At 43.1% G+C, this 24,975-nt stretch overlaps 2 protein-coding genes and 1 non-coding gene across 7 annotated transcripts in view; 1 reads left to right on the top strand and 2 right to left on the bottom strand.

Annotated features, from left to right (window-relative positions):
* The window catches only part of PAIP2 (poly(A) binding protein interacting protein 2), a 21,333-nt gene extending 8,569 nt beyond the window's left edge, over positions 1 to 12,764 (top strand). The window contains exons 2-4 of the mRNA XM_090288211.1: positions 8,280 to 8,443; positions 9,846 to 10,025; positions 12,411 to 12,764. Of these exons, the coding sequence (XP_090144337.1) occupies positions 8,306 to 8,443; positions 9,846 to 10,025; positions 12,411 to 12,467 (375 nt within the window). The 5' untranslated portion in view covers positions 8,280 to 8,305 and the 3' untranslated portion in view covers positions 12,468 to 12,764. The remainder of the gene's footprint in view (positions 1 to 8,279; positions 8,444 to 9,845; positions 10,026 to 12,410) is intronic.
* LOC150000712 (small nucleolar RNA U13) lies at positions 11,397 to 11,500 on the bottom strand. The gene has a single exon (XR_016513856.1). It is a non-coding gene; the product is annotated as a small nucleolar RNA U13 (small nucleolar RNA).
* On the bottom strand, positions 11,680 to 24,975 carry SLC23A1 (solute carrier family 23 member 1). Of its 5 annotated transcripts, none has more exons than XM_090288207.1 (17): positions 24,603 to 24,973; positions 23,523 to 23,584; positions 23,062 to 23,127; positions 22,745 to 22,879; positions 22,153 to 22,310; positions 21,283 to 21,371; positions 21,050 to 21,117; positions 20,696 to 20,877; positions 20,444 to 20,564; positions 20,005 to 20,161; positions 19,526 to 19,673; positions 18,883 to 18,988; positions 18,521 to 18,650; positions 18,279 to 18,422; positions 17,684 to 17,779; positions 14,847 to 15,096; positions 11,680 to 11,935 (listed from the first exon to the last, which is right to left on the bottom strand). In XM_090288207.1, exons 1-16 carry the CDS (start codon positions 24,682 to 24,684, stop codon positions 14,861 to 14,863), a joined length of 1,980 nt encoding a protein of 659 aa, XP_090144333.1. In that variant the 5' UTR covers positions 24,685 to 24,973; the 3' UTR covers positions 11,680 to 11,935; positions 14,847 to 14,860. The 5 variants fall into 5 exon arrangements, with proteins under 5 accessions (XP_090144333.1, XP_090144336.1, XP_090144334.1 ...); XM_090288208.1 differs by lacking the exon at positions 11,680 to 11,935 and adding an exon at positions 14,389 to 14,580 and having other exon boundaries at positions 24,603 to 24,975; XM_090288205.1 differs by lacking the exon at positions 11,680 to 11,935 and adding an exon at positions 14,389 to 14,656.

Below are 24,975 nucleotides of genomic sequence, written 5' to 3'. Positions count from 1 at the left end.
TGATGAACTCCTTCAGTTTTACTTTTTCCTGGAAGCACTTTCTCTGCCTTTCTATTCTGACTGACAGCTTCACTGGATAGAGTAATCGTGGTTGTAGGTTTTTGCTTTTAATTACAGTACTTTGAATATTTCTTGCCAGTCCCTTCTTGTCTGTAGAGTTACTTTTGAGAAGTCAGCTGATAGTCTTATTGGGACCCCTTTGTACGTAATTCTCTTCTTCTCTCTTGCTGCTTTTAAGATTCTCTCTTTATCCTTAATTTTCGACATTTTGATTATACTGTGTATTGGTGTGGTTCTCCCTGGGTCCAGTTTTTTTGGAACTCTCTGTGCTTCCTGGACCTATAAGTCTACTTCTTTCTCCAAGTTAGGGAAGTTCTGCTTCATTATTTTTTCACATCATTTTTCAATTTCTAGTTGTTCTTCTTCACCTTCTGGCAGCCCTATGATTCGGATGTTGGCCCGCTTATAGCTGTCCCATAGGTTTCTGGGCCTCTCCTCATTTTCCTCACTTTTCATTTCCTCTTTCTGCACTGGTTGTTTATTCCTTCCCTATGTTCTGATTTGTTGATTTGATCCCTGGTTTTCTTTTCCTCACCAGTAGTTTCATATGTGTTTTTGTTCATTTCAGCAGGACTAGCCTTCATTCCAGCCCCGTCTTGTTTAAGATCTGCTGTCAGATATGTAAGCATTCGTATAACTAAAGCTCTGAACTGTGTCTCAGAAAGATTTCCTATCTGCTGCTTTGTTAGATTAGATATTTGTTGTCTGGTCAGCTGTGTCACTGGGATCTCTATCATGATCTGTGCCATCCAGACAATTTTGTGTTTACTTTTCCTTCCTGGGCAGGGCTGTCACACCTCCTACACTATAGGGGGTGGAGTCCTGTGCACTTGTCACTACTGGGCAACCCTTCTCACCAGGCTGTGATGTTTTTTGTGGGGGTGGGGGTCCAAGATGGATTCTTGCTGTTCACTATCTGCTGAGAGACCAGGAGCTTCTTCCTCCGTCCCCACCTGCTCTGGCCTTCACAGTCCAAGGCAATGGGGGTCTGCCTTTTCCAGTGTTGGAATTGCAAGCTGACGGGTCTGGTCTGCAGCTGGGGGTGCTCCCCAGGCGCTTCTTGCCTCTTAAATATGGGTGTCTGTCCTTACCACCTTCCCTCCGTTGTTGCTGCCCCTGCTGCAGCCAGCTCAGCTTGACCTCTCCGTCCTGGCTTCCCCGCTTCTACCTGTCTGGACGAGCACCATGTGTTTATAACTTCATACGTTGGACTTCCATGTAGCTTTATTTTCTGGAACTTCTGGTTATTTCTGGTTTTGCAGTAGATCTATTCCTTCTTAGTCGTGGAGGGAGATGGAGCATGTCAGTGTAGGCCTCTATCTTGGCTGTAAAGTCCAGAACTCATACTTAATCGTTACCAAAAAAGAAAAAGAAAAAGAAACCATGTACCCCTTAGCCATCATGCAACATGTGATCCTTTGTGACTTACTTCTTTCACTTAACATAATGTTTTCATTATTCATGATATAATGTATTAAATATTTAATTATTTATTGTCGAGTAATATTCTACTGTATGGACATACCACATTGTATTTATCCATTTATCTGCTGGGTCCCTTTGGGTTGTATTTGCTTTTTGGCTTACAGATAATACTGCTATGAACATTTGTGTACACGTTCTTATGTAGATATATATTTATATCTTTTTAGAGAATTCCTGCATTTGTAACCCATGAAAACACACACACATATACCTCTCTTTTACATATATAAATTTAGTACACTCACTGTTCTGCAAATAGCAAAGCTGGATTTTTTTTTTTTTCCCTAAATCTGATAGGCCTAATCAAGGAAAAGAGGAACATAAAATAAAATCAGCTATGAAACAAAAGAAATTAGAATAGTGATATATTGTGCAAATTACAGCCTTTGTCATTTTATAACACAATTGAAATTCTGGAGAAAACAAAATTTTGGTGAAAAATAATTCACCATAATTTAACCAAAGATGTAGAAAACCTGAATTGACCTATCATAACAAGAAAAAAAATTAAATCTTGTTTAAGATATACTAGTTTAAAGCATTTGAGATGTTACAAATTTATTTTACCATTTTTTCCTGGCATTTGTTGTCATTTTTGGCTTAAACTATTATAAAAATTGTCTTTAAAAGAAATGTACTAGTTTAAATCATGCCAAGCCATTATAATTTTAGATTTATTTACCTTCAGGAATCACGTAGTTCTTGTTACTTAAACTATTTCTGAATATAAGGATGGAAATTTCCCAGTTTGTGTTTGAAAGCTATTTTCTGCAGGGATCTAGCATTCTGGGGTTGCAGTTATTTTCTTTCAGTATAGTCTTTTCATTATTGTTGAAACACAGCTGATTTTTCATGTCACTTTTTATTTTATTAAGATTTTATTTATTTTTAGAGAGAGGGGAGTGTGTGATTGCCTCTTACACACCTACAACTGGGGACCTGGCCCCTAATCCAGGCATACGCCCTGACTGGGAATTGAACTGGTGACCCTTTGGTTTGTAGGATGGCACTCAATCCACTGAGCCATACCAGCTAGGGCTCTGTCACTTTTTGAATGCTAAGTAAGTGGAACAACACATCAGTGTTTCTCTCTCTCTCTCTCTCTCTCTCTCTCTCTCTCTCTCTCTCTCTCTCTCTCTCTCCCTCCCCCCCCTCCCCCTCTCCCTTTCTCAGCCCCCTCCCCACTCACACTTCTCTTTTTTTGAAAGATTTTTATTTACTTATTTTTAGAGGGGGGAGGGAGAGAGAAAGAGGGAGAGAAACTTCGATTGTGAGAGAAACATCGATTCGTTGCCTCTCAAATGCCCATAACTGGGGTCTTGGCCCATAACTCAGGCATGTGCGCTGACTGGGAATCGAACCGGTGACCTTTCGGTCCACAGGCCAGTGCTCAGTCCACTGAGCCATACCAGCCAGGGCGATACTCTTTTTTTGATGAAACATCATTCTTATGGTTTTCTTTAGTTCTTTGTACATGGTTTCCTTTAGCTCTTTGAACATACTTTAAACACTTGATTTAAAGTCTTTGTCTAGTAAATCCAATGTCTGGGCCATACTTTTTCTTTTCTTTCTTTCTTTCTTTTTTTATTTATTTATTTTTTTTGCCTACATCAAAATTTTTATTGAAAACTCAACATTTTGAATATTACAATGTGGCAGCTCTGGAAACCACATTCTTCCCTCTCCCTAGGGTTGTTCTACTTGTTGTAGTTGTTTGGTTACTTTTCTAAACTAATTTTGTAAAACTTCACAATCTCTTTTGTATGTGGCCAGTGAAGTCTCTTCCGTTAGCTTAGTGGTCTGCTGATTTCATTTAAGAGATTTCTTTAAATACCTGTAAACAAAAAACAAAACTCCCCCAGACTTTGCAGATGGGCTCAAACATATATTGAGGCATATGTTCAACACTCAGGCAGATTACAACTCTTTCTTAGCTTTCACTTTAAGTGCAGAACAGAACATGATGGTCAGTCAGAGGTGAGATTGTAAGGTCATCTTAGGTCTTTTGCCATGGCTTTTCACTTATTTGTTGTTTGTCCCAAATGTTATTTCTTGCCTTAGACAGCATTGGCTACTGCTATATTTGGCTTTATGTTTTGAACATATGCCAGTCACTTTACAATTTTACACTTTAGAATCGTAAACCTTATGATGTCCACACTACATACTCAATTTTTTGAAGTAGCAAACACAAGTGGAAGCACTGTACAGATTGTGGTCTAAGAAGGGTCAAGAACAGATCATATAAGAAAATTAAAAACTCAATACATTACCTTATATTAGAACACTTTGGGTTCATTAATTGTAAGTCTGTCAACATTCTGAAAGTAAATGATCCTTACCCCTCTGACTTTGACTTGACTGGCCTTTGTTCCTTCCCTTAGCTGTCTAAAGTATAAGATAAGTGTCCAGGTTCCCGTTCATTCTTTTTTGCTTCAGTTATGATTTATTCCCCAAATATTGCATGACCAAGTAATTTCATTTACTTAGACTTCATAGACTCACAGGGATCTATACTAGATCCACAGCTTGTTTGATGACATACTAACAGGCAAAAAGCTGACCTAGGGCTTTGTCAAATGCACGGATTGGGCTGTTTTTGCTAAGCACTGTTTATATTTTGTTACTGGTTGGCATCAAATGAGGAGGGAGTTCATTGGGATTCCCAGATTATAAAATTTGGTGAAGCAGCTATTTCATTGTTTAACACAAACTTGTGCTCATAAAATGCATGGAAAACACTTTTCTTTAAAAAAAATTTTTTGCATTAATATACAGATCTACTTTAGTCACCTGAAAGCATATTTTAAAACAAGTTGAAAATATTTCTAAACGGACTTGTCTCACGTAAAGAGTTGCTGCTTAACTATTCAGTTCTATTTGAATATTGATTATCTTATACTCTATTAAACATGATTTTTGCTGTTTTTCATTGAGATATAAGTAACTTGTTAATATTTTGATCTTCTGAAAGGTAGGGTTTAAAGGGTACAAGTTGGGATAATATACATGGTGGGAAAATAATAATGAAGAGCTGTTATAAATTGGGGTGTCTTTGAACATGGTTTAATGATCGGTTTATACAAAGAGTAAACAAAGTTCTGTGTAGCTGCAAAGCAGGATTGGCCTCTGCTTTTCATAATATTTGAGGTGGATCTAAAATGTAATTCATGTAAAGATGAACATATAAATATTTGGTAGCCTGACATAAGAATGGGTAATTTTCTTTTGAGGAACTGAATGCTTTTTAGTCAAAACTTTTATCAAAATAAAGGGTTTATTTAATTCAAGATTAATGATAAATAAAAATATCAAAGATATCCATTATCTGTTTTCTGTCATGTCTACTTTCACAGTGCCTCAATTTCCTAACCCAGATCATGTTTTCTTTCTGTCTACACCCTAGGACATCAATAAATCTCAGAGTCTGTATATATACACACACAATAACTAGAGCAGATCTTCTCAGGAATTTTTAGTTTGAGAACATCTTTTAACTAAAAAAGTCAATGCTGTTGTTATTATTCAATATTTGAGAAAATACATGTGTGTCAGGATAGGACCTCCTATCCCCAACTTAGACGCTAAATTTATATTTTATAATAAAAATGAATTTTTATTATACTTAGGTTTCCTAAAGATAAGTCCATAAAAATGAATTTCAAGGGTCAGACAACACTCATAGATCAAGTCTCTCTTTGAACCTTAATCCCAGGAAAAAGTATGTTTCTGGTATAAGACTTTATTAATGTTTTACCTGATTTTGATAACTTTGAAGTAAGAAGGCTTGAAGAGGGTTTTTTTGTTTTGTTGTTTTTTTAAACACTATACTGAAATAGGTTTCCTTCCTTTGGCACAAGTCACACCACTGTTTGGATTTATATACAAGTAACTCTTGTTTTATATGAACTCATTTTTAGAATATTGTAGAATTCCAAATATAATGTTTGAACTTTTAGCCTGCAATTTTATGTCAATTAAATTAGATCAAGTTAGGCATATCTCAGAGATATTGAAGGTTCAGTTCCAGACCACAATAAAAGGGAGTCTGGTAATAGAGCCATTTCTAATTCTTTTGCTGGTGGGGAGGTTTGCCTTCAATTTGTAAAAATCACAACATCTGTGAAGCTTAATAAAACAAGATAGGCCTGTATTTGGGTGTAAGAAGCCAGTTAGACCTACTGCATTAGATACTACTTTTACTCACATAAAAAGAGATAAAGAGATGATTGTTGAACAAAGAGGCTGGATACCTGAAACTCATTGTACAATGGAGATATCCATACATTAACCCACAAATAAGGCAAATACAGCAACCTTTGAACCACATAGGGTTTAGAGGCAAAATTGTGTATAATTGGCCCACTGCATACGCAGATTCCCAACTGTAGAATTAACAACAGCTTTTAACTGCAGTAAATTGAAAAAAATCTGTGTGTAAGTTTGAACCTGTACAGTTCAAAGCCATGTTGTTCAAGGGAAACCTGTCAGCTGTAGAGTGGGCTATGAAGTCTGAGAGATCTAGCACTATATCCTGGGACTGAGGAACTAAAAGTTTACTAAAAATTTGTTAATTTTTACTTTCAGTCTCTGAGCTTTTTAATGTCGTTTTTTAAAAGTATCTGTTTTTCTGAAGTCACTGGATGGCTTGAGTCTTCCAGACCATGCTTGTTTTATAAAGCAAGAGATAGGTAATATTTTTAAAAATTGGACTGTGTGGGGATTCCATTTAAGAAATTGATTACTGACTTCCGGCCAAGATGGAGGCCTAGACTGAAACGCTCCGTCTCCCTCCACAACTAAGAAGGACTACAACTACTGCAAAACCAGAAATAACCGAAAGTTCCAGGAAATAAAGCTACATGGAAGTCCAATGTATGAAGTTATAAACAAGTGGTGCTCATCCGGATGGGTAGGAGGGGCAAAGCTGGGGCAGAGAGGTCATGCTGTGCTGGCAGCGGTGGCTGCAGTGACGGGCGGTGGGACGGCGGTAAGCACAGACACCCGTATTTAAGGGGAGGTGAGAAGCGCCTGGGAGCACCCCCAGCTGCAGTCCAAACCTGTCAGCTCGTGATTCCAGTGCCAGGGAAGGCAGACCCCCATTGCCTTGGACGGTGAGGCCCAGAGGGCGTGGGGATGGAGGAGAAGGTTCCCAGTCTCTCAGCAGAGAGAGAACAGCAGGAATCCATCTTGGACCCCCATCCCCACACAAAGCACCACAGTGTGGTGAGAAGGGTCGCCTGGTAATGACGAGTGCACAGGGCTCCGCCCCCTATAGCATAGGAAGTGTGGCAGCCCCCACCCCCCCCAGGAAGCAAAAAACTGCCAGGATGGCAGGGATAATGATAGAGATCCCAATCACGCAGCTGACCAGAAAGCAAATACATGAATTAACAGATGAACAGATAGATAACCTTTCTGAGGCTCAGTTCTGAGCTATAGTTTTAAGACAGCTCACAGAAATAACAGTGGGACTTAATCAAGATGGGGAAGGAATGAAGGCTAGTCCTGCTGAAATGAACGAAAACACATACGAAACTAGTGGTGAGGGAAGGAAAACCAGGGATCAAATCAACAGATCAGAACATAGGGAAGGAACAAACAGCCAACCAGTGCAAAGAGAGAAAACAAAAAGTGAGGAGAAGCTCAGAAATCTCTGGGACAACTATAAGAGAGCAAACATCCAAATTATAGGTTTGTCAGAAGGTGAAGAAGAAGAACTAGAAATTGAAAAATGATGTGAAAAAATAATGAAGCAGAACTTCCCTAACTTGGGGAAGGGAATAGACTTACAGGTCCATGAAGCACAGAGTTCCAAATAAACTGGACCAGGTAGAACCACACCAAGACACATTATAATCAGAATGTCAAAAATTAAGAATAAAGAGAATCTTAAAAGCAGCAAGAGAGAAGAAGAGAATTATGTACAAAGGGGTCCCAATTAGACTCTGAGCTGATTTCTCAAAGGAAACTCTGCAGGCAAGAAGGGACTGGCAAGAAATAAAGTAATGAAAATCAAAAACCTACAGCCATGATTACTATATCCAGCAAAGCTGTCATTCAGAATAGAAAGGCAGAGAAAGTGCTTCCAGGAAAAAGTAAAACTGAAGGAGTTCATCAGATCCAAACCACTTGTTATATGAGATGTTAAAGGAACTTGTTTAGAAGAAGGAGGATCAAAACTATGAACATTAAAATGAAAACTGTATCACAACAATCAACAACAGAAGCTAGGGAATTGAAACAAAGGCAAACTAGGTAGGCAAGGACAGTGAAAAAAGAATTATAGGTATGGGGAACATATAGGGGGGAGGTGAAAGGGAGGGAGATGATGCAGGAATTAAGAAGCATAGTAGGAGGGAGTGGAGTAGATAGATGTTGAGAAGAATTATATGTACAACCAATGGGCATGGACTAAGGTGGGGGGACAACTGAAGGGAGGTGGGGTCACTGGGTGGAGGGGAGCAGAAGGAAAAGCAATTGAGACAACTATAACAGCATAATCAATAAAACATTTTAAAAAATTGATTACTTTCACTGACTATTATCTGAAAATATTAGATGAATCAAGCTTGTTCGCAGGTATTTTGTAAACATTAAAATAATTTGGGGAAAAGAAGCTTTCTAGTTGCTTGATTTATCATGTGCATCTAACACCTAACTGTGGTACCTGGTGATAATGAATGCTCACTAAGAAAAAATGACTAAATAAAATGTATTGTTTTTCTTCTAAGGTTAAACACAACAACTAACTCCAACCATGAAAGACCCAAGTCGCAGCAGTACTAGCCCAAGCATCATCAATGAAGATGTGATTATTAATGGTCATTCTCATGAAGATGACAATCCATTTGCAGAGTACATGTGGATGGAAAATGAAGAGGAATTTAACAGACAAGTTAGTTTTGAGTACAAACGTTCTTTTTTTGGTACCCCATGACAGTCCTCAAATATTGTAACTATACTATAAGTGTGTTTTTTATCTGATCCCTTATATATGAAATACATGGATTTATGTACCACCACTCCTATTTTATCTGGATGCTGATTGCTACCAAGTTAGCAAGCTTTTTTCAGGGTTCCACCCCAGAGATTCTAATTGAGGTGGACTAGGGCGTAGCCTGGGAAACTTGTTTTTGAAAAGCTCCCAGATGGTTCCAGTGAGCAATTAGGTTTGGAAACCACTGACTTACAGCAATCATATTGCTCTACTGCAGTGAAAGGCAAGAGAATAGGAATCAGGAGCAGATGCACATAGGTACTAGGGTTAGAGAACTCTCCTATGTTGATAAATATTGTCTTTCATTCCCATATTTCTGGTATCTGTTCTCATCTTTTGCCACTTCCTCCCCGATTATGTCTTTGGTAGTAAGTAGCTAGCTTGATTTTGCTGTATCTGACGATGGGCATTCAAGAGAAAAACAACATAGTCTTGCCCTGCTAGTGTGGCTCCGTTGGTTGGCGAGTCATCCCATAGACCGAAAGGTCACAAGGTTCAATTCCTGGTTAGGACACATACCTAGGTTACAGATTCAGTCCCCAATTGGGGCACATGTGGGAGGCAACTGATCAATATTTCTTTCACATCAATGTTTCTCTCTCCCTTTCTCTCTGGAATCAATAAATATATATATATTTTTTAAATTTTATAAAAAACAAAAAACAATGTTGTCTTGCCCTGACTGGTGTGGCTCAGTGGGTTGAGCATCGTCCTGCAAACCAAAAGGTCACCAGTTAGATTCCCAGTCAGGGCACATGCCTGGGTTGTGGGCCAGGTCCCCATTTGGGGGCATGTGAGAGGCAACCAGTTGATGTTTCTCTTGCATATCCATATTTCTCTTCCCCTCTTTCTCCCTCCCTCCCCCTCTCTCTAAAAATAAATAAATAAAATATAAAACAATGTAGTCTTATTTCAGTGAGAATCAGTTGAAGTTTTTGTTTCTTTGTTTTTAATTGTCCATGCCCTAATCCTTTAAAGTTTTTTTCTTTTCATTTTGGGTAGGTTTAGAGTTTATATAGTTTTAAAGTATAAGTAATTCTGACATGCATTCCTCAATGAGAACACTCCTTTATTTGTTACTTCTTCCCCTCCACCTTTAATGGTAAAAAGTATGTTCTGCTAAGATAAGTAAAGACATAGCAAAACCCTAAACAGATCTTCCCAGGTATTATGGTAAACATTTTTTTCCTTAGCACAGAGAAGTATGACATTGTGCTTTTAAATAGTTCAAGATATTTCAATCTGTTCCTAGTGCTGTCTTACCAAATATGCTATAAATTATCCTTTATTATAAATCCAGATAGAAGAGGAGTTATGGGAAGAAGAATTTATTGAACGCTGTTTCCAAGAAATGCTGGAAGAGGAAGAAGAACATGAGTGGTTTATTCCAGCTCGAGATCTTCCACAAACTATGGACCAAATCCAAGACCAATTTAATGACCTTGTTATCAGTGATGGCTCTTCTCTGGAAGATCTTGTGGTAAAAAGTTATTTTTCATCTTTTTAAAACCTAGCTCATCTTTTCCATAAGTGGAAAAGCCAGCAACCATTTGTTTAAAAAGAGTTCTACATCTCTTCTCCTTCTGAAATTCTACTGCTCTTTACTATGGTGCAGAGGCCTCTCTGTCTCACTTATGACATGGAGTGACTTCTGACAACACTCTGAAGTTAGTCTGAGACTGCTAACAGACTTCTTGCCACTGCTTTTAGTTTTGATACCTGTTGCCCGAAGATACGTAAATGTCTTAAAGCTTTAATCCAAAATAAGTACACAGTATGCCCATGTGACCTGCCTATACAAAAATACCTTGATGGAGAAGTTTTGCTCTTTAATTTTGCCTTAAACATTTGGTGAAATTTGCAAGTTTTTATCTGCAAGGTAAAAATTTGGACATCCCCCCAACCCCCCCTGAATTCAGTAACTCCAGGATTTTCATTGAGTTAACCCTGTCTCCTTTTGGAATTGTGATTTAATAAGGACATCTATTAAGCTCTTGGCACAAAAGGAGCCTATTTGCATCTTTAGTTATTCTCAGTGTCTCATTGCTGATGGTATATTTGTAGTAAAAAAGTATTTTTAGGAATTGTCATAACTAGGCATTAGTATTATAATAGAACCCAAAGAGTCTTCACTAAAATTAAGAAAAAATAATTTAAAGTCGGAATGTTAACCTTTCCATCTATATTGAGAGTCTCTATTTGCTCCTACAAGGTCTGAAATTTACCCCTAAACTCTGAACTATTTCTTGCAACTGTCTTCTGTCCACTGTGCAGTGACTTCCTAACATGGCTGTGTATTATAAGTACCTATGAAACATTAAAAAAAAAAAAAAAAAGAGCCCTAAGCTACATCCCAGAACTGCAGAATCAATTGTCTAGGCATGTTTATTTTTAAAAAGCACTCCCAGAAGATAACTGTCAGCCCACCCTATCAGGCATTTGGAAACCATTCTTCTAAAGGGCTGTATAGAGAACACTGAAATTTAAATTGTGGTATAGCCTTTGTTGTAGTAAAGAACCCAATTGAGGAGATATGTGATCTGAATAGACTATTGGGATATGCTTACTTATGACTACCTTAGTCACTCCACAAATAATGCTGGTTGCTCTGATGAGTTAAGCCCTTTGCTGGGTATAATGTATAACTTTAATCTGGAACCAGTAGAAATCCATTGTCTAGAAACTGGTTTGTTCAACTTGATCTATTGAAGGTTACTTACGCCAAAAGATTGTACATTCAGGAACACTGCTTTTTTATTTAAACCTCACATTTATATATATTTCCCTTGAGAGAAGGAAGAATATGTCCTGTGTAAGGAAATGCTTGTATATAAATTTTTTTTTTTTTTCACGTCAGATGGGTAATGTGCCAAGGTCATAACAAGGTTTGTAGGAGGCACATGTCACACAGGAGCGTGAGAACCCAATCATCACACTTATGAACTACAAAAGGATCCTATATAAATTTAATGAAACTAAGATTAAATTATTGCTCAACATGTTGTTTAATATGCTTTAGTCTTGAAGTAAGTGACAGGGGGCTCAGAATCAGTCTAAATGCTTTCCATCATGCCTACATGTCAGACCCATCCTGGTTTCTTTTTGTCTTTTTCAACTTGCATTCTAAGATGTGATAGAGGAAAATTTCCATTTATTCCCTATATGCTGACACATCTGCTTAGGAAAGTAAAGATTTAGGGATATAGAATAACGGGGGTACAAATCTCTAAGACTATCTCAGAGACTTGGCGCATTCTTCCCCTGATTCAAAAATGAAGTCCCAGAGAGAGTGACTTTGCCAGGCTTACATAGGAAGTTAGGAGCTTAGCTGGAATTCCAATTTAGGTCTTCTGACTCCTCGTGTAGTTTACATATTATATACCATGTTTCCTGTGGGAATTGAATACAGCAGTTGTAGAAAGACAACTCTACATTTTCAATGAAGATCATAAAGTGAAATTAATCTATAACCTATTCCCCAATTACTTCAATCATTTCAACACTTGTTTAATATTTTTACAAAGTATGAAACTGCTTAAAGAAAGTTAAATATTATAGTTAAGAGAACAGAATTCCTTGTTCTGTGTTACTTTTTTAGTTTATGTGAAGTTAGTGGGTTTCTGGTTACACTTAAGCAAATTTAATTTCAATTCCTACTTTCCCTTTAGAAAGTTGATAAATTTTGATATAATATACCTTACATCTGATTTCTGCCTTCCCAGCCATAGTTTTTTTGGGTTAAGTTTATCTTGCTTTTGTCTTATATTTTTTGGAAGATGTTTTGCATGTAGATCTGGGTTGAATGCTTCTGAGTATATGAAACCATCTGTTAATAAATTTGCTTTTTTATGTACTTATTTTTCAGGTCAAGAGCAATCTGAATCCAAATGCAAAGGAGTTTGTTCCTGGGGTGAAGTACTAAAATATTTGAGTAGACGGGGCCCTCTTTTGGTGGATGTAGCACAATTTCCACACTGTGAAGGCAGTATTAGAAGACTTAATTGTAAAAGCTCTCTTGTCACTGTGTTACACTTATGCATTGCCAAAGTTTTGTTAGTCTTGCATGCTTAATAAAAGTGCTGAGACTGTTATTAAGTAAAAAACTGTCAAAACATTTACTGAAAAATAGAATTGGCCCCATGGCTTGATGTGAAAACAGCAAGGAAAGAAGCACCAGTCAAGTTGTGACAAAGCACCAAATTAAATGACCTTTAACTTAGTGAATTGTCTTTTTTTTAAGGCTAAACTGGTCCCTTTGGGTTAACTAACACTTGTTACTGTCAAAACTTTTTTAAAATGAGTAAATTTAAATTAAGTTATAGTTGTTAAGCAAATTTCTCTGTTCAGACTTAAATTCGTATTTGTTCCCATCAAAAAGAATCTTCTGAGGAAGGCTTGTTAATTTGAAATAATTCATTATAGACACATGTCTTTGGTTACTAAGGTAGTGATCAGATTAGAACTAATATTGGCTTTTATGATATGTTATCATGTAAGAAATATATCTAAGGAAATACGTGATTTGAGAATTGCATCTCCTGTAATTCTTGTAGCTATGCCTTTGTGAAGTCTAACATTTGACCAATCCTTAATCCAATTGAACAAAGAAATTGTAACATATGATTTGAGTGGTGCTTTTCCTTGCTTTGTTAACCATCACTACAATAGTCTGCAGCACAACTTTTCTTTTAACTAAGCTAGAACAGTTTTGGCTTCTTAAACTTCATATTTGGGTAGGTTAAGCTGCCATACGTGTTCAGTGTGAATAGTGTTTAAGTTGAAAATATTGTAAAAAAATTATATTTTTTCAAAAATATTTAAAAAAATAAATAATAGTAGAACTAAGCTGATGGTTGTGTTTCTTGATACTGAATCCAGACTTTCCTGTGGTGATACTTTACTGTGGGCTTAGTCCCTCAGGACAACCCTGCTGGCAAGATTGCTGGGAGAACAGAGTATTAGATCCCATTGTGTCAGGTGTCTTATTCTGTGAGTATCTGTCTAAAATACAGTATTAAAATAAAGCCCATAGCCCCTTCCCATGCTGATCTCCTCAGGCTACAATGTCAAGGTAGTTGTAGGATATCCATTTTAAAAAACTTTAGCTGACTCTACTATAACCTTCATTGGGTTCTACTCTTCACAAGCCCTTACTGATCTAATTGGACTGCTTTGCTATTTTGATTCACATAGACTTTCCCCTTTTTCCCCTCAAAAGCTTATTTATAATGTGTTTGTGGCAAATTACCATATTGCAGTATACTGGAGATTATAAAGTTAGGCATTATAACTTAATGATTAAGAGCAAAGACTAGCCAGACTTCCTGTGAATCCAGTCATTGTGGGCAAGTCACTCAACCTTTCGACTTAGTTTCTGCCTCTTTAAAATAGTAGTAATAACAGTATTTATCTCAGGATTGTGTAATTAGTTGATACACATCAAGCACTTGACAGTCTCTGGCACATAGAAAATTCTATTTAAATTATAGTTATTACTATTAAGTAGTCATCTCGGCCAAGTTCTCATTTTGTTGGAACTTTTCTTAGGGAACATGCACATTAAAACTACTTTGAAGTTTAATTAGAGAGCCAGGCATCTATCTACATTACAGATAGAGATGGAAAGTTTTAGAGCATCACTACTTCACTTTTTTTCTCATCATTTTGTTTTATTGTTTTTCTATTATAGTTGTCCCACTTTTTCCCTCATTGCTTCCCGCCCACACCTTCTCCCACAGTCAGTCTCCACCCCATTGTCCATGTCCATGGGTCATTTATACTAGTTCTTTGAACTAATTCATTTTGAAGTCCTTGGGACAAATGATTACCCCAGGGTAACTAAAGTAAGTCATCCTGTTTTTATTTTATAACCATTATTGAAGCAAGCAAGGCATATGACAGGGTTTTTCCAGTTCTTGTGCTATATCATTATTTCTCAGCTTTTTCCATGTCATGAAGTATAATTTGTTTAGCATACTGGAGTGCAGAGATGAGGCTGGCTGCTGGTGTCACTTGACCTCCAGTAGACCCAGCTCCTGCCCAGAGGGATCAATATTTCAGCATACTTGTAACCTCTTAGTAGCCCACAGCAGTTGGGAAGTTCCACTGTCCCTATAAAATGGTTAAGTAATTGCACTTAAGATCCATATATTGACCAGTTTACCTTCCCCTTAAAGATACCCAAATAGGTCACAAAAATGGAAACTGAGTAGCTGGATTTTTCTTTGGTTAAAGCAGAAGAATGTGATTTTTTTTTTTTTTAACCCTCCCACAAAAAACATAGACTAACATCCTACCTTACCTGGGAGTAATGTTTTAGACTTTGGTGCACACAGGCTCATTTTCTCTATTTTCTGGAACTGGAAGCGGGTCTTTTGACCTTGAAGAAAATCCTTTGAAGACTGGACAGATAGGAATGTATTTCAGAAAGGCAGTCCTTTTTACCATGTTCATTCCAATGGGGAAGTCATAGCTCTTGAGACTGGTAGACATCTCACTGTTGGCATGAGCCCCAGCTTTCCACTGTATCAGACCGCGTTCATCTGGGCTCCCTAAAAAAGGACAGTGTGGTCACTTTCCAGGGCCAGCCACTGTTGGCCACCTCTCCTTCCTATCGAGTCCTGAAGCAGACTTCTGGAATTGAGTGTCTTGATTCAAGTATCTCTGGTTCTAAAAAGGGTTGAATCTGTGATTTTTCAGCTCCTGACTTGACCAGAGCTCTAGGGAACCCTAAAAGGATACTGGTTATAATTAATTAGTGTTCATTATGTATCTGCAGTGTGCTAGGTTTTGTGCTAAGTGCTTTAATTTCATTATCTTATTTCTTCAAAATATACCTGAAGGATGTGTAAAGGCACTACTGTACACAATTTTATCATGAAGAAACTGGCAGAAAGGTTAAGGAATTGTCACCCTACATCTTGAATATGGGGCTAATGTGTGCTGGGCTGTTAGCGACCAAAAAGTACCCCAACTCTGCTGTGGGGGCAGGTTGGTATGTATTGAAACACTATAATCAGTATTAATATAATTTTGTATTTGGAAAATAAACTTTTGTTTCTATAATGCAACCTCAGAAAGTCAAGCTAAGTAAAATCTTTGGTAGTGATGATAGGGATTTTTACAATTAGGGGAATTTGCCCTACAAAGTGGGAGAGGGGTGCATGAGCTCTCTGAAGTTTTCACAACAAGGCTGGTTGCTGAAGACTGTGACAGTATAAATCTGGTAACAGTGAGATTTCATATGCTGGCAGCCCAGTCTGAGATCCCCATGAGTAGTGCAAATGAAATGTGTCCCAGAGTCAGGGAAGAGGGCACTGAGGGAAGGTTTGGGTCCTTAGGGAAGACTACTTGGAGGAGGTACTCTTCGAACTGGGCCTGGCTGCACAGGTGGGCAGAATGGAAGGGGAAGAGCTGTAGATGTAGCACAGGACTATGTTGTCTGATCTCTCCCCCCTTACCACTGCCAGGACACAACAGCTGGCCCAGAGTTCCCTCACCCACCTTTCATATCCCTCCCTGCCTGCAGTCTTTGCACATCCCCTTTAGTGTCTAACCAAAGGCCAAACTGGTAAGCTCCTCTAGCGTTTGAACTAAATTGACTGCCCCTCTAAGTTTGAGTTATGGATGGATAAAGAGAGAGCAAATGTAAAGTGGTATATCAGCAGAAAGCTAGTAAAGACTTGAGTTCTGAGCTAGCCAGGCATGGGTTGGAATCCAGGTTGTATGGCCTTAGGCAAGTGATTTCACCACTCTGAGCTTCAGGTTCATCAGCAGTGTATGTTGAAAGATTCTTGAAGATTATGTGACATAATATACAATCCCTTGGCAAGGATGGTTGCTGATGGGCAGTTGGATTGAAGGATGGGGATGTGAGGAACTCTATGAGGCAATCTGAGACTCCACATCTGGTGAGCTTAATCCAGCTACACAAATCACAGAGAAGCTCCTCAGTTTATAGCTGCCCACCTGATACCCTCCTTCTCCCCAGGTTCCCTAGGAATAGAGGCTGCCAATTTCCTCCCCAGCCCAGCTTCCTCTAAGTGAGGAGGGGTGGGTACTATAATCAGATATCCATCCATCCAAGGAGTAGCTGCTACCAAGAGCTCCCTCATTTGATGCTTTCTAAAATCCCTATAAGTGCCAGGGAGCCCTGGCTCTACCTTGCCCACACTCCAACCCACCAGCTGTGCATAGCCAACCTCTGACTCACATCTTCAGAGAGGGAAAAGCAAGTGGGGTCTGCAGCCCTATTCAAGCTGGCAAGTGGTAGGGGATAGAGGGTCATCCTGTTACTCCCATTCCTCATCTCCCTGGAGTGGTTCTGTCTTAACTCCTGTCTCCATGGAGCTTTCCCTGATCTTTCAGTCCCCCCGAAACCCTCCAACAGAGGTTGTGTGGTGAAATGACTGGGGCCTAGGCCATAACACTGCATTAGATGGACTTAAAATCCCAGGTTTGCAAAATTAGAAATCTGCACAAGTTCTGACCTATGGTGAGTCACTTGATAGTCTCTCTTTCTCACAGGATAGTTTTTGAGGATGGAGACATTTATTTTCATACCTGGCCCATTGAAGATGTTTAGTAAATGTTAACAATGCTTGTTACTAGTTAAGGTACCTGGTGACATTTAGTTTTTATGTATTTGCTGGACACATAAATGTGGCCCAGGAGGGTTCTCTGGAACCCCTACTAAGTATCCACAATCCCTGCAAAAAGCCCTAAAAAAGAAAGTTAGGGATCTTCCTAGTAGCCACCATTGCAGGCTGCTGGCATATTTGGAGTGGGTTTTTGTGAACAAACTGGTGCTGCATTTGTATCTGTCCTAGTAAAGCAAAAGCACCCGAAGGATAACCCTCACACTAGTGGCTATCAAGAAATGGAGAGGAAAAGATAAGGGCTCTGGAATTACTCTCCTAGCCCCATCCTCTTCAAGACTGTGAGGCATGTCTATGCCTCTTGTCTGGCCAGTGGTCTCTCCCTCCAGCCAGTGGGCAGGCACTCCAGTAGCCCATCTGTTCCTGCTTCTCCCTGCCTACAGGGCTTATATAGTCTGGTCACAGCTCCGGTTCAGAGGCCATCTCTTGGAGTGCAAATGAGCCCAGCGTAGTTATGTTTTTCTCCCAGGGTGACCCATACCTGGCACTGTGTTATCCAGTATGAAAGCAAGGCACCCACCCACGAACATCTCCGTGGTCAGCAGCACAGTCAGAATCTGGTCCACTTCAGCAATGCCTGTGGAATATGCCAAGGGCCAATGGACGTCATGGCCCCATCTGGAGAACAGACCTCAGGAACTTTCTAGCTGTGCAGCCTGCTGACTGACTGCCTTGAGCAGGCTGGAGGTGGAACCATACAAACCCTAACTTCCAAGCTCATCTGTACCTCTGCCTCTCCCACCCTTGGATTCAAATCACAGTTTTGCTAGTTGCTACTTATTGTCTTGGGACAAATTGTTTAAGCCTCACTATCCTCATCTGTGACATGGAAATCATAACAGTATCTCGTGGAGCTGTTGTGAAAATTAAATGAGCATATGTAAAGCTCAATACCTGTCTGCAGAAAGTGTCTTAGTAAAGGACACCTGTTAATTAGCATCTCAGCTGCTGATTAACATTCAGAGTTGAGCAGGATTTGTTGCTCCAGCTACATGGAGCCTTTGAGGGAGGGGACTGTGCTCAGAGTCGGGCCCTCCACACCTCCCCCTCCCCCACTGACATTCAGGTGGAGACACCTGTGTTGATGGCGCCAGGGTTGGACTCCAGGTAATTTGGCAGTGTAAGCCCGAAGAACATGGAAAATCCAAGCACGAAGAGGTTGCGGGAGGAGTTCATGTCCACGAACTGCAGATTGGACAGCCCCACAGCGGTAATCATGCCTGAGGGCGCAGGAGAACCTCTGGAGACACCGCGCAGGCTGGGTGTGCTCCACCACTCCGCCACCATGCTGCCACCGGGATGTACGCGCAGCACTCACCGAAGAGGGTGCAGAACATGCCACCCAGGATGGGGTCAGGGAGCGAAGCGAAGAGGGCTGTGAATTTGCCAATGGTGCCCAGGGCCAGCATGATGCCTGCACCGTACTGCACCACACGCCGGCTGCCCACCTGCCGGGGAGTCAGGGGGCGGGGCTATATAACCCAGAGATGAGTTCTGGGGCAGGTCGGGATGAGTGGGGTCTGTGATAAGAGCGTGGCACAAATTGGCCAAGGCTTGATGCAGAGCAGGGCTTCTCAAAGACTGGGTGAGACTAGGCCAAAGTGGGGACCAGCCTGAGGAGAGGCCTGCGGCAAGTGGAGTGGAGGTGGGACTCTGTGCTGTTCTGGCTTGGCGTGGCACCTTAGTAATCCCCAGGACGCCGATGTTGGGGCTAGATGAGGTGGACCCGTTGCCGGTACCAAACAGCCCTGCGATAATGCAGCAGATGCCTTCGGTGAAGATGCCCCTATAAGGAAAGGGAGCATGGGGGGATTTGGTCAGGCTCTGTCCCATTACCCTGGCTGGGATGCTCACCTTCTGTGAAAGCTGAAACTATCTGTAGTATAGTCCCCACTCCAGGCCAAAGGTAGGTGTGGGATCCAGGAGCCCAGGTCTGAGCTCTAGTCCCAGTGCCTTGGCACTTACTCCCTTAGGTGATTCTGGGTTTCAATTTCCTCACCTGTGAAATGGGGATAAATAAGGGTACCTGTCTCACAAAGTCACTTGGTGGATTGCATAAAAGAATGCACATTGAGAACTAGGCACATGGAAGGTTGTCAAGGACTGTAGTTTCCCTTGGACTTCATTATCTTCTCAACCACTCACAATACTCAGAAAGATGAGAACATCCAACCTCGTTTCATAAGTGAGGAGAATGAAGTCTGGAGAGTATTAATGACTTGCCCAAGTCCACACCTTTGTGACTCAACCCTGTTCCTATGTTTGCTTCCTGAGTGGCCTCAGAGGGGATCAGATAGATATTGGGGAGGGCAGATGAGCATACCTATTGATAGCATGTACTGGAGGGGGTGGCGCACCAGCCAGGCGAGCACAAGCATAGTAATCTCCAATGGATTCAATGATACCCGCCAATGTGGCACTGAACATTCCCAGGACAGCAGCTGCGGTCACCGTAGGCAGGCCCCACTGACCTGGGTTGAGGGGAGACAGGAGGATGTATGTTGTGCCCCTGGTTGGGTTAGGAGGTAGACTAGGTGTGGGTTTTTCTGTTTGTTTGTTTTGGGGGTGGAGGGCTGGGTAAAGGGATCTCTAGCTAGGGTGGAAACTGTACAGTTGTGGGCACTTACGTGAGATCACTCAGTCACAAAGCTTTGTAGTGAGGCTTTGAGTTAAACAGCATTCTGCCTGGCACACAATACATATGCAGCTAATGCTAGTTTTATCGTCATCTGGATTGGGATCAGCATGGGCCTTATAGATGGTCTGAGTTTGAGGCAGAGGGGCCCCTGTTGGGTAGCTCACAGGGGTAGGGGATTCGTATCCAGGGTGCAATATCCATGATGTTCCCTCGGGCGTCCGTTCGTGCCTGGAAGCCATAGGCTGTAGGGTCTGTGGGCAGCACATCCGTCAGGGTCAGGACATAGCAGAGCAGCCACACGGTCATAATGGCCAGCACAATCTGAAATGGGGAGGGGTGAGGTACACACCGAGGGCCCTGAAGATCTTGTTCCAAGCTAACCAGCCTCTACTTCAGCACTAGCCCTAGCTCTAGCCCCAACCCCAGCCTTTGCCCCAGCCTTAGATCCCAGCCCCCAACACCTGCTCCAGTCCCTGGCTGGGACCCAATTTCTGCTCTAGCTCTAGTTCCCCTGCTCTTCGGGCCCTTGTCCCCCACTTTGGTCCTGGACACAAGTCCAGCCCCTTCCCTAGTCCCAACCCCAGCTGTCTGTCAATTCCTCACGGGAAACATCTTGAAGATCTGGATGCGGAAGAGAGTGAGGCCCTTGCCCCAGCGGTAGACAGGCAGCAGGAAGGTGAGGTTGCGCAGGTACTGGGAGAAGAGGACGATCAGGAGAATGGAGCTGGGGGCAAGAGGCACAAGGAAGAGATGGCTGGGAGGCCAGGCTGAAGGCAGGAGACAGGACTAGGGGAAGAAAACATAGGGGGTGAGGGGGCTGGGGCTGGGCAAGAATTGGTCCTGGTGTCCGCTCACCAAGCTGAGATGCCCCAATGGGAACCAGCTCGGTCACCAGCAGCTTGGAAGACAGAGAGGCCAATAAGGGAGACGGTGGGGGTGACCGTGAGAGGCCCAATGTAGCTGAGCAGGGCTCCAGGCAGCCCCATCAACCCGATCACCACTTCCACCATGCTGGATACTATGATTGCACCCTGAACCTGGAAGAGCAAAGATCAACTCTAAGTTACTATGCAGAATCCTTCACCTCTACATTAAAAAAAAAAAAGCCTCTGGGCTACCTCCTTATATCTCCTAATTCAACAGTAGCTCTCACTCCCACCTAGCCCCCTCCTCAGGTCCATGTCTCTTCTACTCCACAAGGAAACCCACCTCTCGTATCCGTGGATGCCAGATATGAGAGGTGTTCAGGGGCAGACTCCAGTTACCATAGATCTCCTCTGGGGGTAGAGATAGGGATACACACATATGAACAGGGAACAGAGACACACAGAGAGAAGATGCTGCCGTGAATGCATCCTGATGTCTGGACTTGGGACAGTCACCCAGACCTCCAGGCTTCTAGTCCCCCCACTCTCCAGCACAGACCCCAGAAGTGTGCTTACCTTCTGGGGGGCATTTCCATCTCTCCAGAGCCAGGATGGCTTTGGCTGGGATCAGAAATGCAAAGGCGCTAGCCTGGAACAGTGGCAGCCTGGAGAAGAAGCACAGAGCAGCAGGGGTAGGGCAGTGTGGGGGCAGGGACAGACAGGGGAGACAAGGAGAGAAGGGCACAAAAGAGAGGGGGACAGAAAGTATCACACAAAGGGACAGAGACAGAGGGACAAGGGCAGGGGCATAGCAGACGGAAGTCATTGAGGCCCCTGGCAGGACTCTAACACATTTTGGGAAACCAAGGAAGACAACAAATGGAGTCCCTGGCCCACAACCTGTCCCCTTTTCTTCTCTACACCAGTTCCTGCACTGTGAGGGGCCACATGTAGAGAAGTGGACAGCTTAGTTCTTGTATCCAAGCTCCACTCATGACCTTCCTCCCTCCTCTCACCACACAAACAACCATGCTTTGGCCACCCAAGCCTAAGGTTGTGCACAAGGGGGTGGGTCCCCCAGGAAGACAGACTATTGAAGAGGCCTGCACAGGCCCCTGAAGCAGGGAAGCAGGTGGTCCTCTTTACCCTGAATAGCGCTTAATCAGTAGGACTTAATCGGCTTGGTGGGTAGGCACCAGGACGAATCCTTGTCCTGCTAAGGCACATTCCCTTAAAAACACAGATTCCTCCTAGTCCTTGAGAAGTGCCAGGTGCCAGAGTAGGACCCCAGCTACATAGTCCTAAGGCTGTGCCTGGGAGAAACAGCAGCAGGTTTGGGGGGGCCGTGTCAAAACCAGCTTTCTTTGTCCAGTGAGTCCTCTGAGAGAGACCACCTGCTTGTGCTGTGTGTGTTTGTGTGTCTGAGTCAGGGATGGAGCAGCTCACCGGATGCCCAGTGTAGTCTGGATGAGGGTGGTGATGCCCACGCAGGTGAAGATGGTGCCAATGAGCTGGCTGACCACACGCTGGTCATGGCCCACACACATCGCCTCAGCCAGGAGGAAGGGCACAGCAATGGTGCCGCTGAAGCACGTCAGGTAATGCTAGGGGGTAGGCGAGGGGAGTACATGAGGCCATAGAGCTCACAGGGAAACAGGGCTGCCTAACAGTTCTCAAGCTTGCCTCAGTGGGCCTGAAGCCATGCTGCCCTAGGCAACATACCCACCCAGGGAATTCCCAGAGGGCTACTGCTCACCTCTCTGGGGATTCCTAATATGCCCCCAAGTTATTCCTGCATCTTCTGTGGAGCAGGCCCCATTGCCTGTCTCCAGCACTCCACCTAGCAGGTAACACTTGCTCCCAGAGGGTTAATCCTTTCTTGGGCACCATAAACCTCTTCCCCACCCCTGTTTGGTGACAGTCACTGTTGCTGACTTTAGGTTTCTCTTCCTTTTACCCAAGATAACTTTGTGTAGCCAGGGTGGGGGCTGGGATTCTCGGGAGTGTACAGTGGGAAGACCGGTGGGAAAAAGCCCACCTGGAAGCCCAGCAGGATGCACAGGTACCAGGGCGGCACGTCCTCAATCTTGTACAACATGTCAAACTTGGGTTCTGTGGACAGGGACACAGGGTGGTCCCTCGTGGAGGTCCCTGCTAAGCCCAGGTCCTCATGCTGCGGACAGAAGAGAGCAGTCACTCAGGGTGGAGAGGTGGACAATGGCAAAGTCAATTCTGCCCCAGAATCAATCAAGTGCCTGAGTGGCCTGTCAGCTCCTCAGAATGGAGTCTGAGCCTCACCTCCATCCCAGTTCATCCACCCAGTTGTCTTTGGTCCTGACTACACCTGGCACCCACCTCACATTGCTCTGCATAGGTTGAGTCCACTGTGCTGACTCCTAGAGCTCTAGGGACCCAGGCATTCTAGCAAAGAGAATGGGCTCCTAAGTTGGAAGTCCTGGGGTAGTACCAGGAAAGGGGGCCACAAGGTCTGGAGGCTGGACAGTCCCTTGTAGGCCCAATCTGGTCCCACCTCTGCCCTTTGGAGGTCCTTGGGATGTCACTGTTGGGGTTCTGCCCCTACTGGCCCTCAAGCTGGAGTCAGCAGGTACCCAAGCTGAAGTCTTTTTTACCTCCAGTGCCACCCCCACTTCCACCCCACACCATCCCCCAACTGCCATGCTGAGCCTGGAACAGTCACTCGGTCAAGTTTATCAGAACCTTTGTCTCTGCCCTCCCAGGGAGAAGTCCTGTGCAGTCAGTCCCTCCAACCCCCACCCCACCCTGCCCCTACCCAGCTCCCATCCATCCTCCGGCACCTGTGTCTGGCCCTCGGGTTCCTCCTGGACCCTCATGTTTGGCACACAGGTATGAGCAGTTCCTGAAGAGAAGAGGGGATGGCTTTAGAAAGGCCAAGGAGGACTTTACTCCACATATCAGACATTGTTCAAAGTAAATCTGTAACCAGATCCCCAGCTCCGATCAAGATTGTGAAAGCAGGACCCACGTGGAGGTAATGTATTAACTCTAGTCATAGGGAGTGGTAAAGACTGCCCAAGCCTCTGCCACACTCACCACCCACACCTAAAACGAAACACAAGACTTATTCTTGTTCTCCAAGAGGGGGCCAAGTGGGGGGTGAGGGGTGGACAGTCTTGGAAGTTTACCAAACTCTGAAAAATGGGCACTTATTATGTTATTGTCTGAATATTAATAACAAGTTAATCATTATCATCATCATAACCACTCTCATTATCAAGGAATGACTGTACTTCAGGCAACATCTCTATATTGTGTTTAACCCCAGGCACTGGGCAATATTAACCTCTTTTACAGCTGAGGAAACAGATTAGGAAATGTGATCCGACCAAGGCCACACAGGTAACAAGATTTTAGAAAACCATTCCTAAAATTCAGGTTGGCCTGAACTCTTGCGTTTATGCTGTAAATCATACATTGAATGTGATAAAGGCACCGCCCTCCCCACCACCTCCGCTCACCCTTCAGGGTCCCTGAGGCATACTACAGAAGGAGCTGCCAAGGCTGGCCCTGCCTTGCCTGTCCCTCAAGTCAGTACCTAGTGAAAAATGAAAATGCAGGGTTCCTGTTCCAACAGTAGTACGAATTTTAAGACAGCAACAGCAGAGTGTTGAACAGTCTGGGGCCTTTTTGAATGCCAGGCTGTGAGAGCTTGTCACATAGCTCCCGACGCCAGCCATAGGCCCAGCCTGTCTTTCCCTCCTGGCAGGTCCAACCCACCCTGGCCATGGGGCCTGAGTCTGGCTGAGAGGGGCTGGGAGGGCCTGAATCGCTGAGGCTCCTTAGCTGGTGGGGTGTAGGCCTGAGTTTCTGCTCCCCACAGTGCAGCCCTAGCCCCAGCCCCCCTAGGGTCTACCTACTTCTGGGTTGCTGTGCCCATGGCCAGGCCCGGCCCGGAGGACCCACAGTCAGCACCGCTCTCCAGCTAGGCAGCAGCTTCATGCCACAGCCCTGAATCCGTCCTCAGCCTGTTCAGCCTCCAGGCTGTTCCTCTGTCCGCCTGTCCTCTCCTCTCCCTTCTTGGCTTCTGCTCCCGGGTTCCCGAAGTCGTCTGACCAGTTTGAAGCTTCAGAGCTGCTCCTTAGCACTTTCCTTTCCACCCTCTCCTCCCCAGTACTCCCCAGGGGGCAGTGGAGGCAGAGCCCTACCTCTTCCTGTATCCTAGGCACTCAATTCAACCACACAGAGACAAGGCCTTGAAATTGTGCAGGGTCTCAGATAAGAGTCACACAA

This window comes from Furipterus horrens, unplaced genomic scaffold, assembly GCF_987537825.1.
Source record: "Furipterus horrens unplaced genomic scaffold, mFurHor1.1.pri manual_scaffold_10, whole genome shotgun sequence".
Lineage (NCBI taxonomy): Eukaryota > Metazoa > Chordata > Mammalia > Chiroptera > Furipteridae > Furipterus > Furipterus horrens.
This window is presented reverse-complemented; position numbering and strand designations above follow the sequence as displayed.

Bases quoted from the DNA above. Each gene is read 5' to 3' on its own strand.
- SLC23A1 (XM_090288208.1), bottom strand. From the start codon at position 24,684: ATGAAGCTGCTGCCTAGCTGGAGAGCGGTGCTGACTGTGGGTCCTCCG. The intron at 20,878-21,049 runs GTGGGTTTCCTT...TTGCTCTTCCAG, and splicing joins GGCATCCACGGATACGAGAG to GTTCAGGGTGCAATCATAGT. The intron at 18,989-19,525 runs GTATGCTCATCT...CTTTCCTTATAG, and splicing joins CCAGTACATGCTATCAATAG to GGGCATCTTCACCGAAGGCA.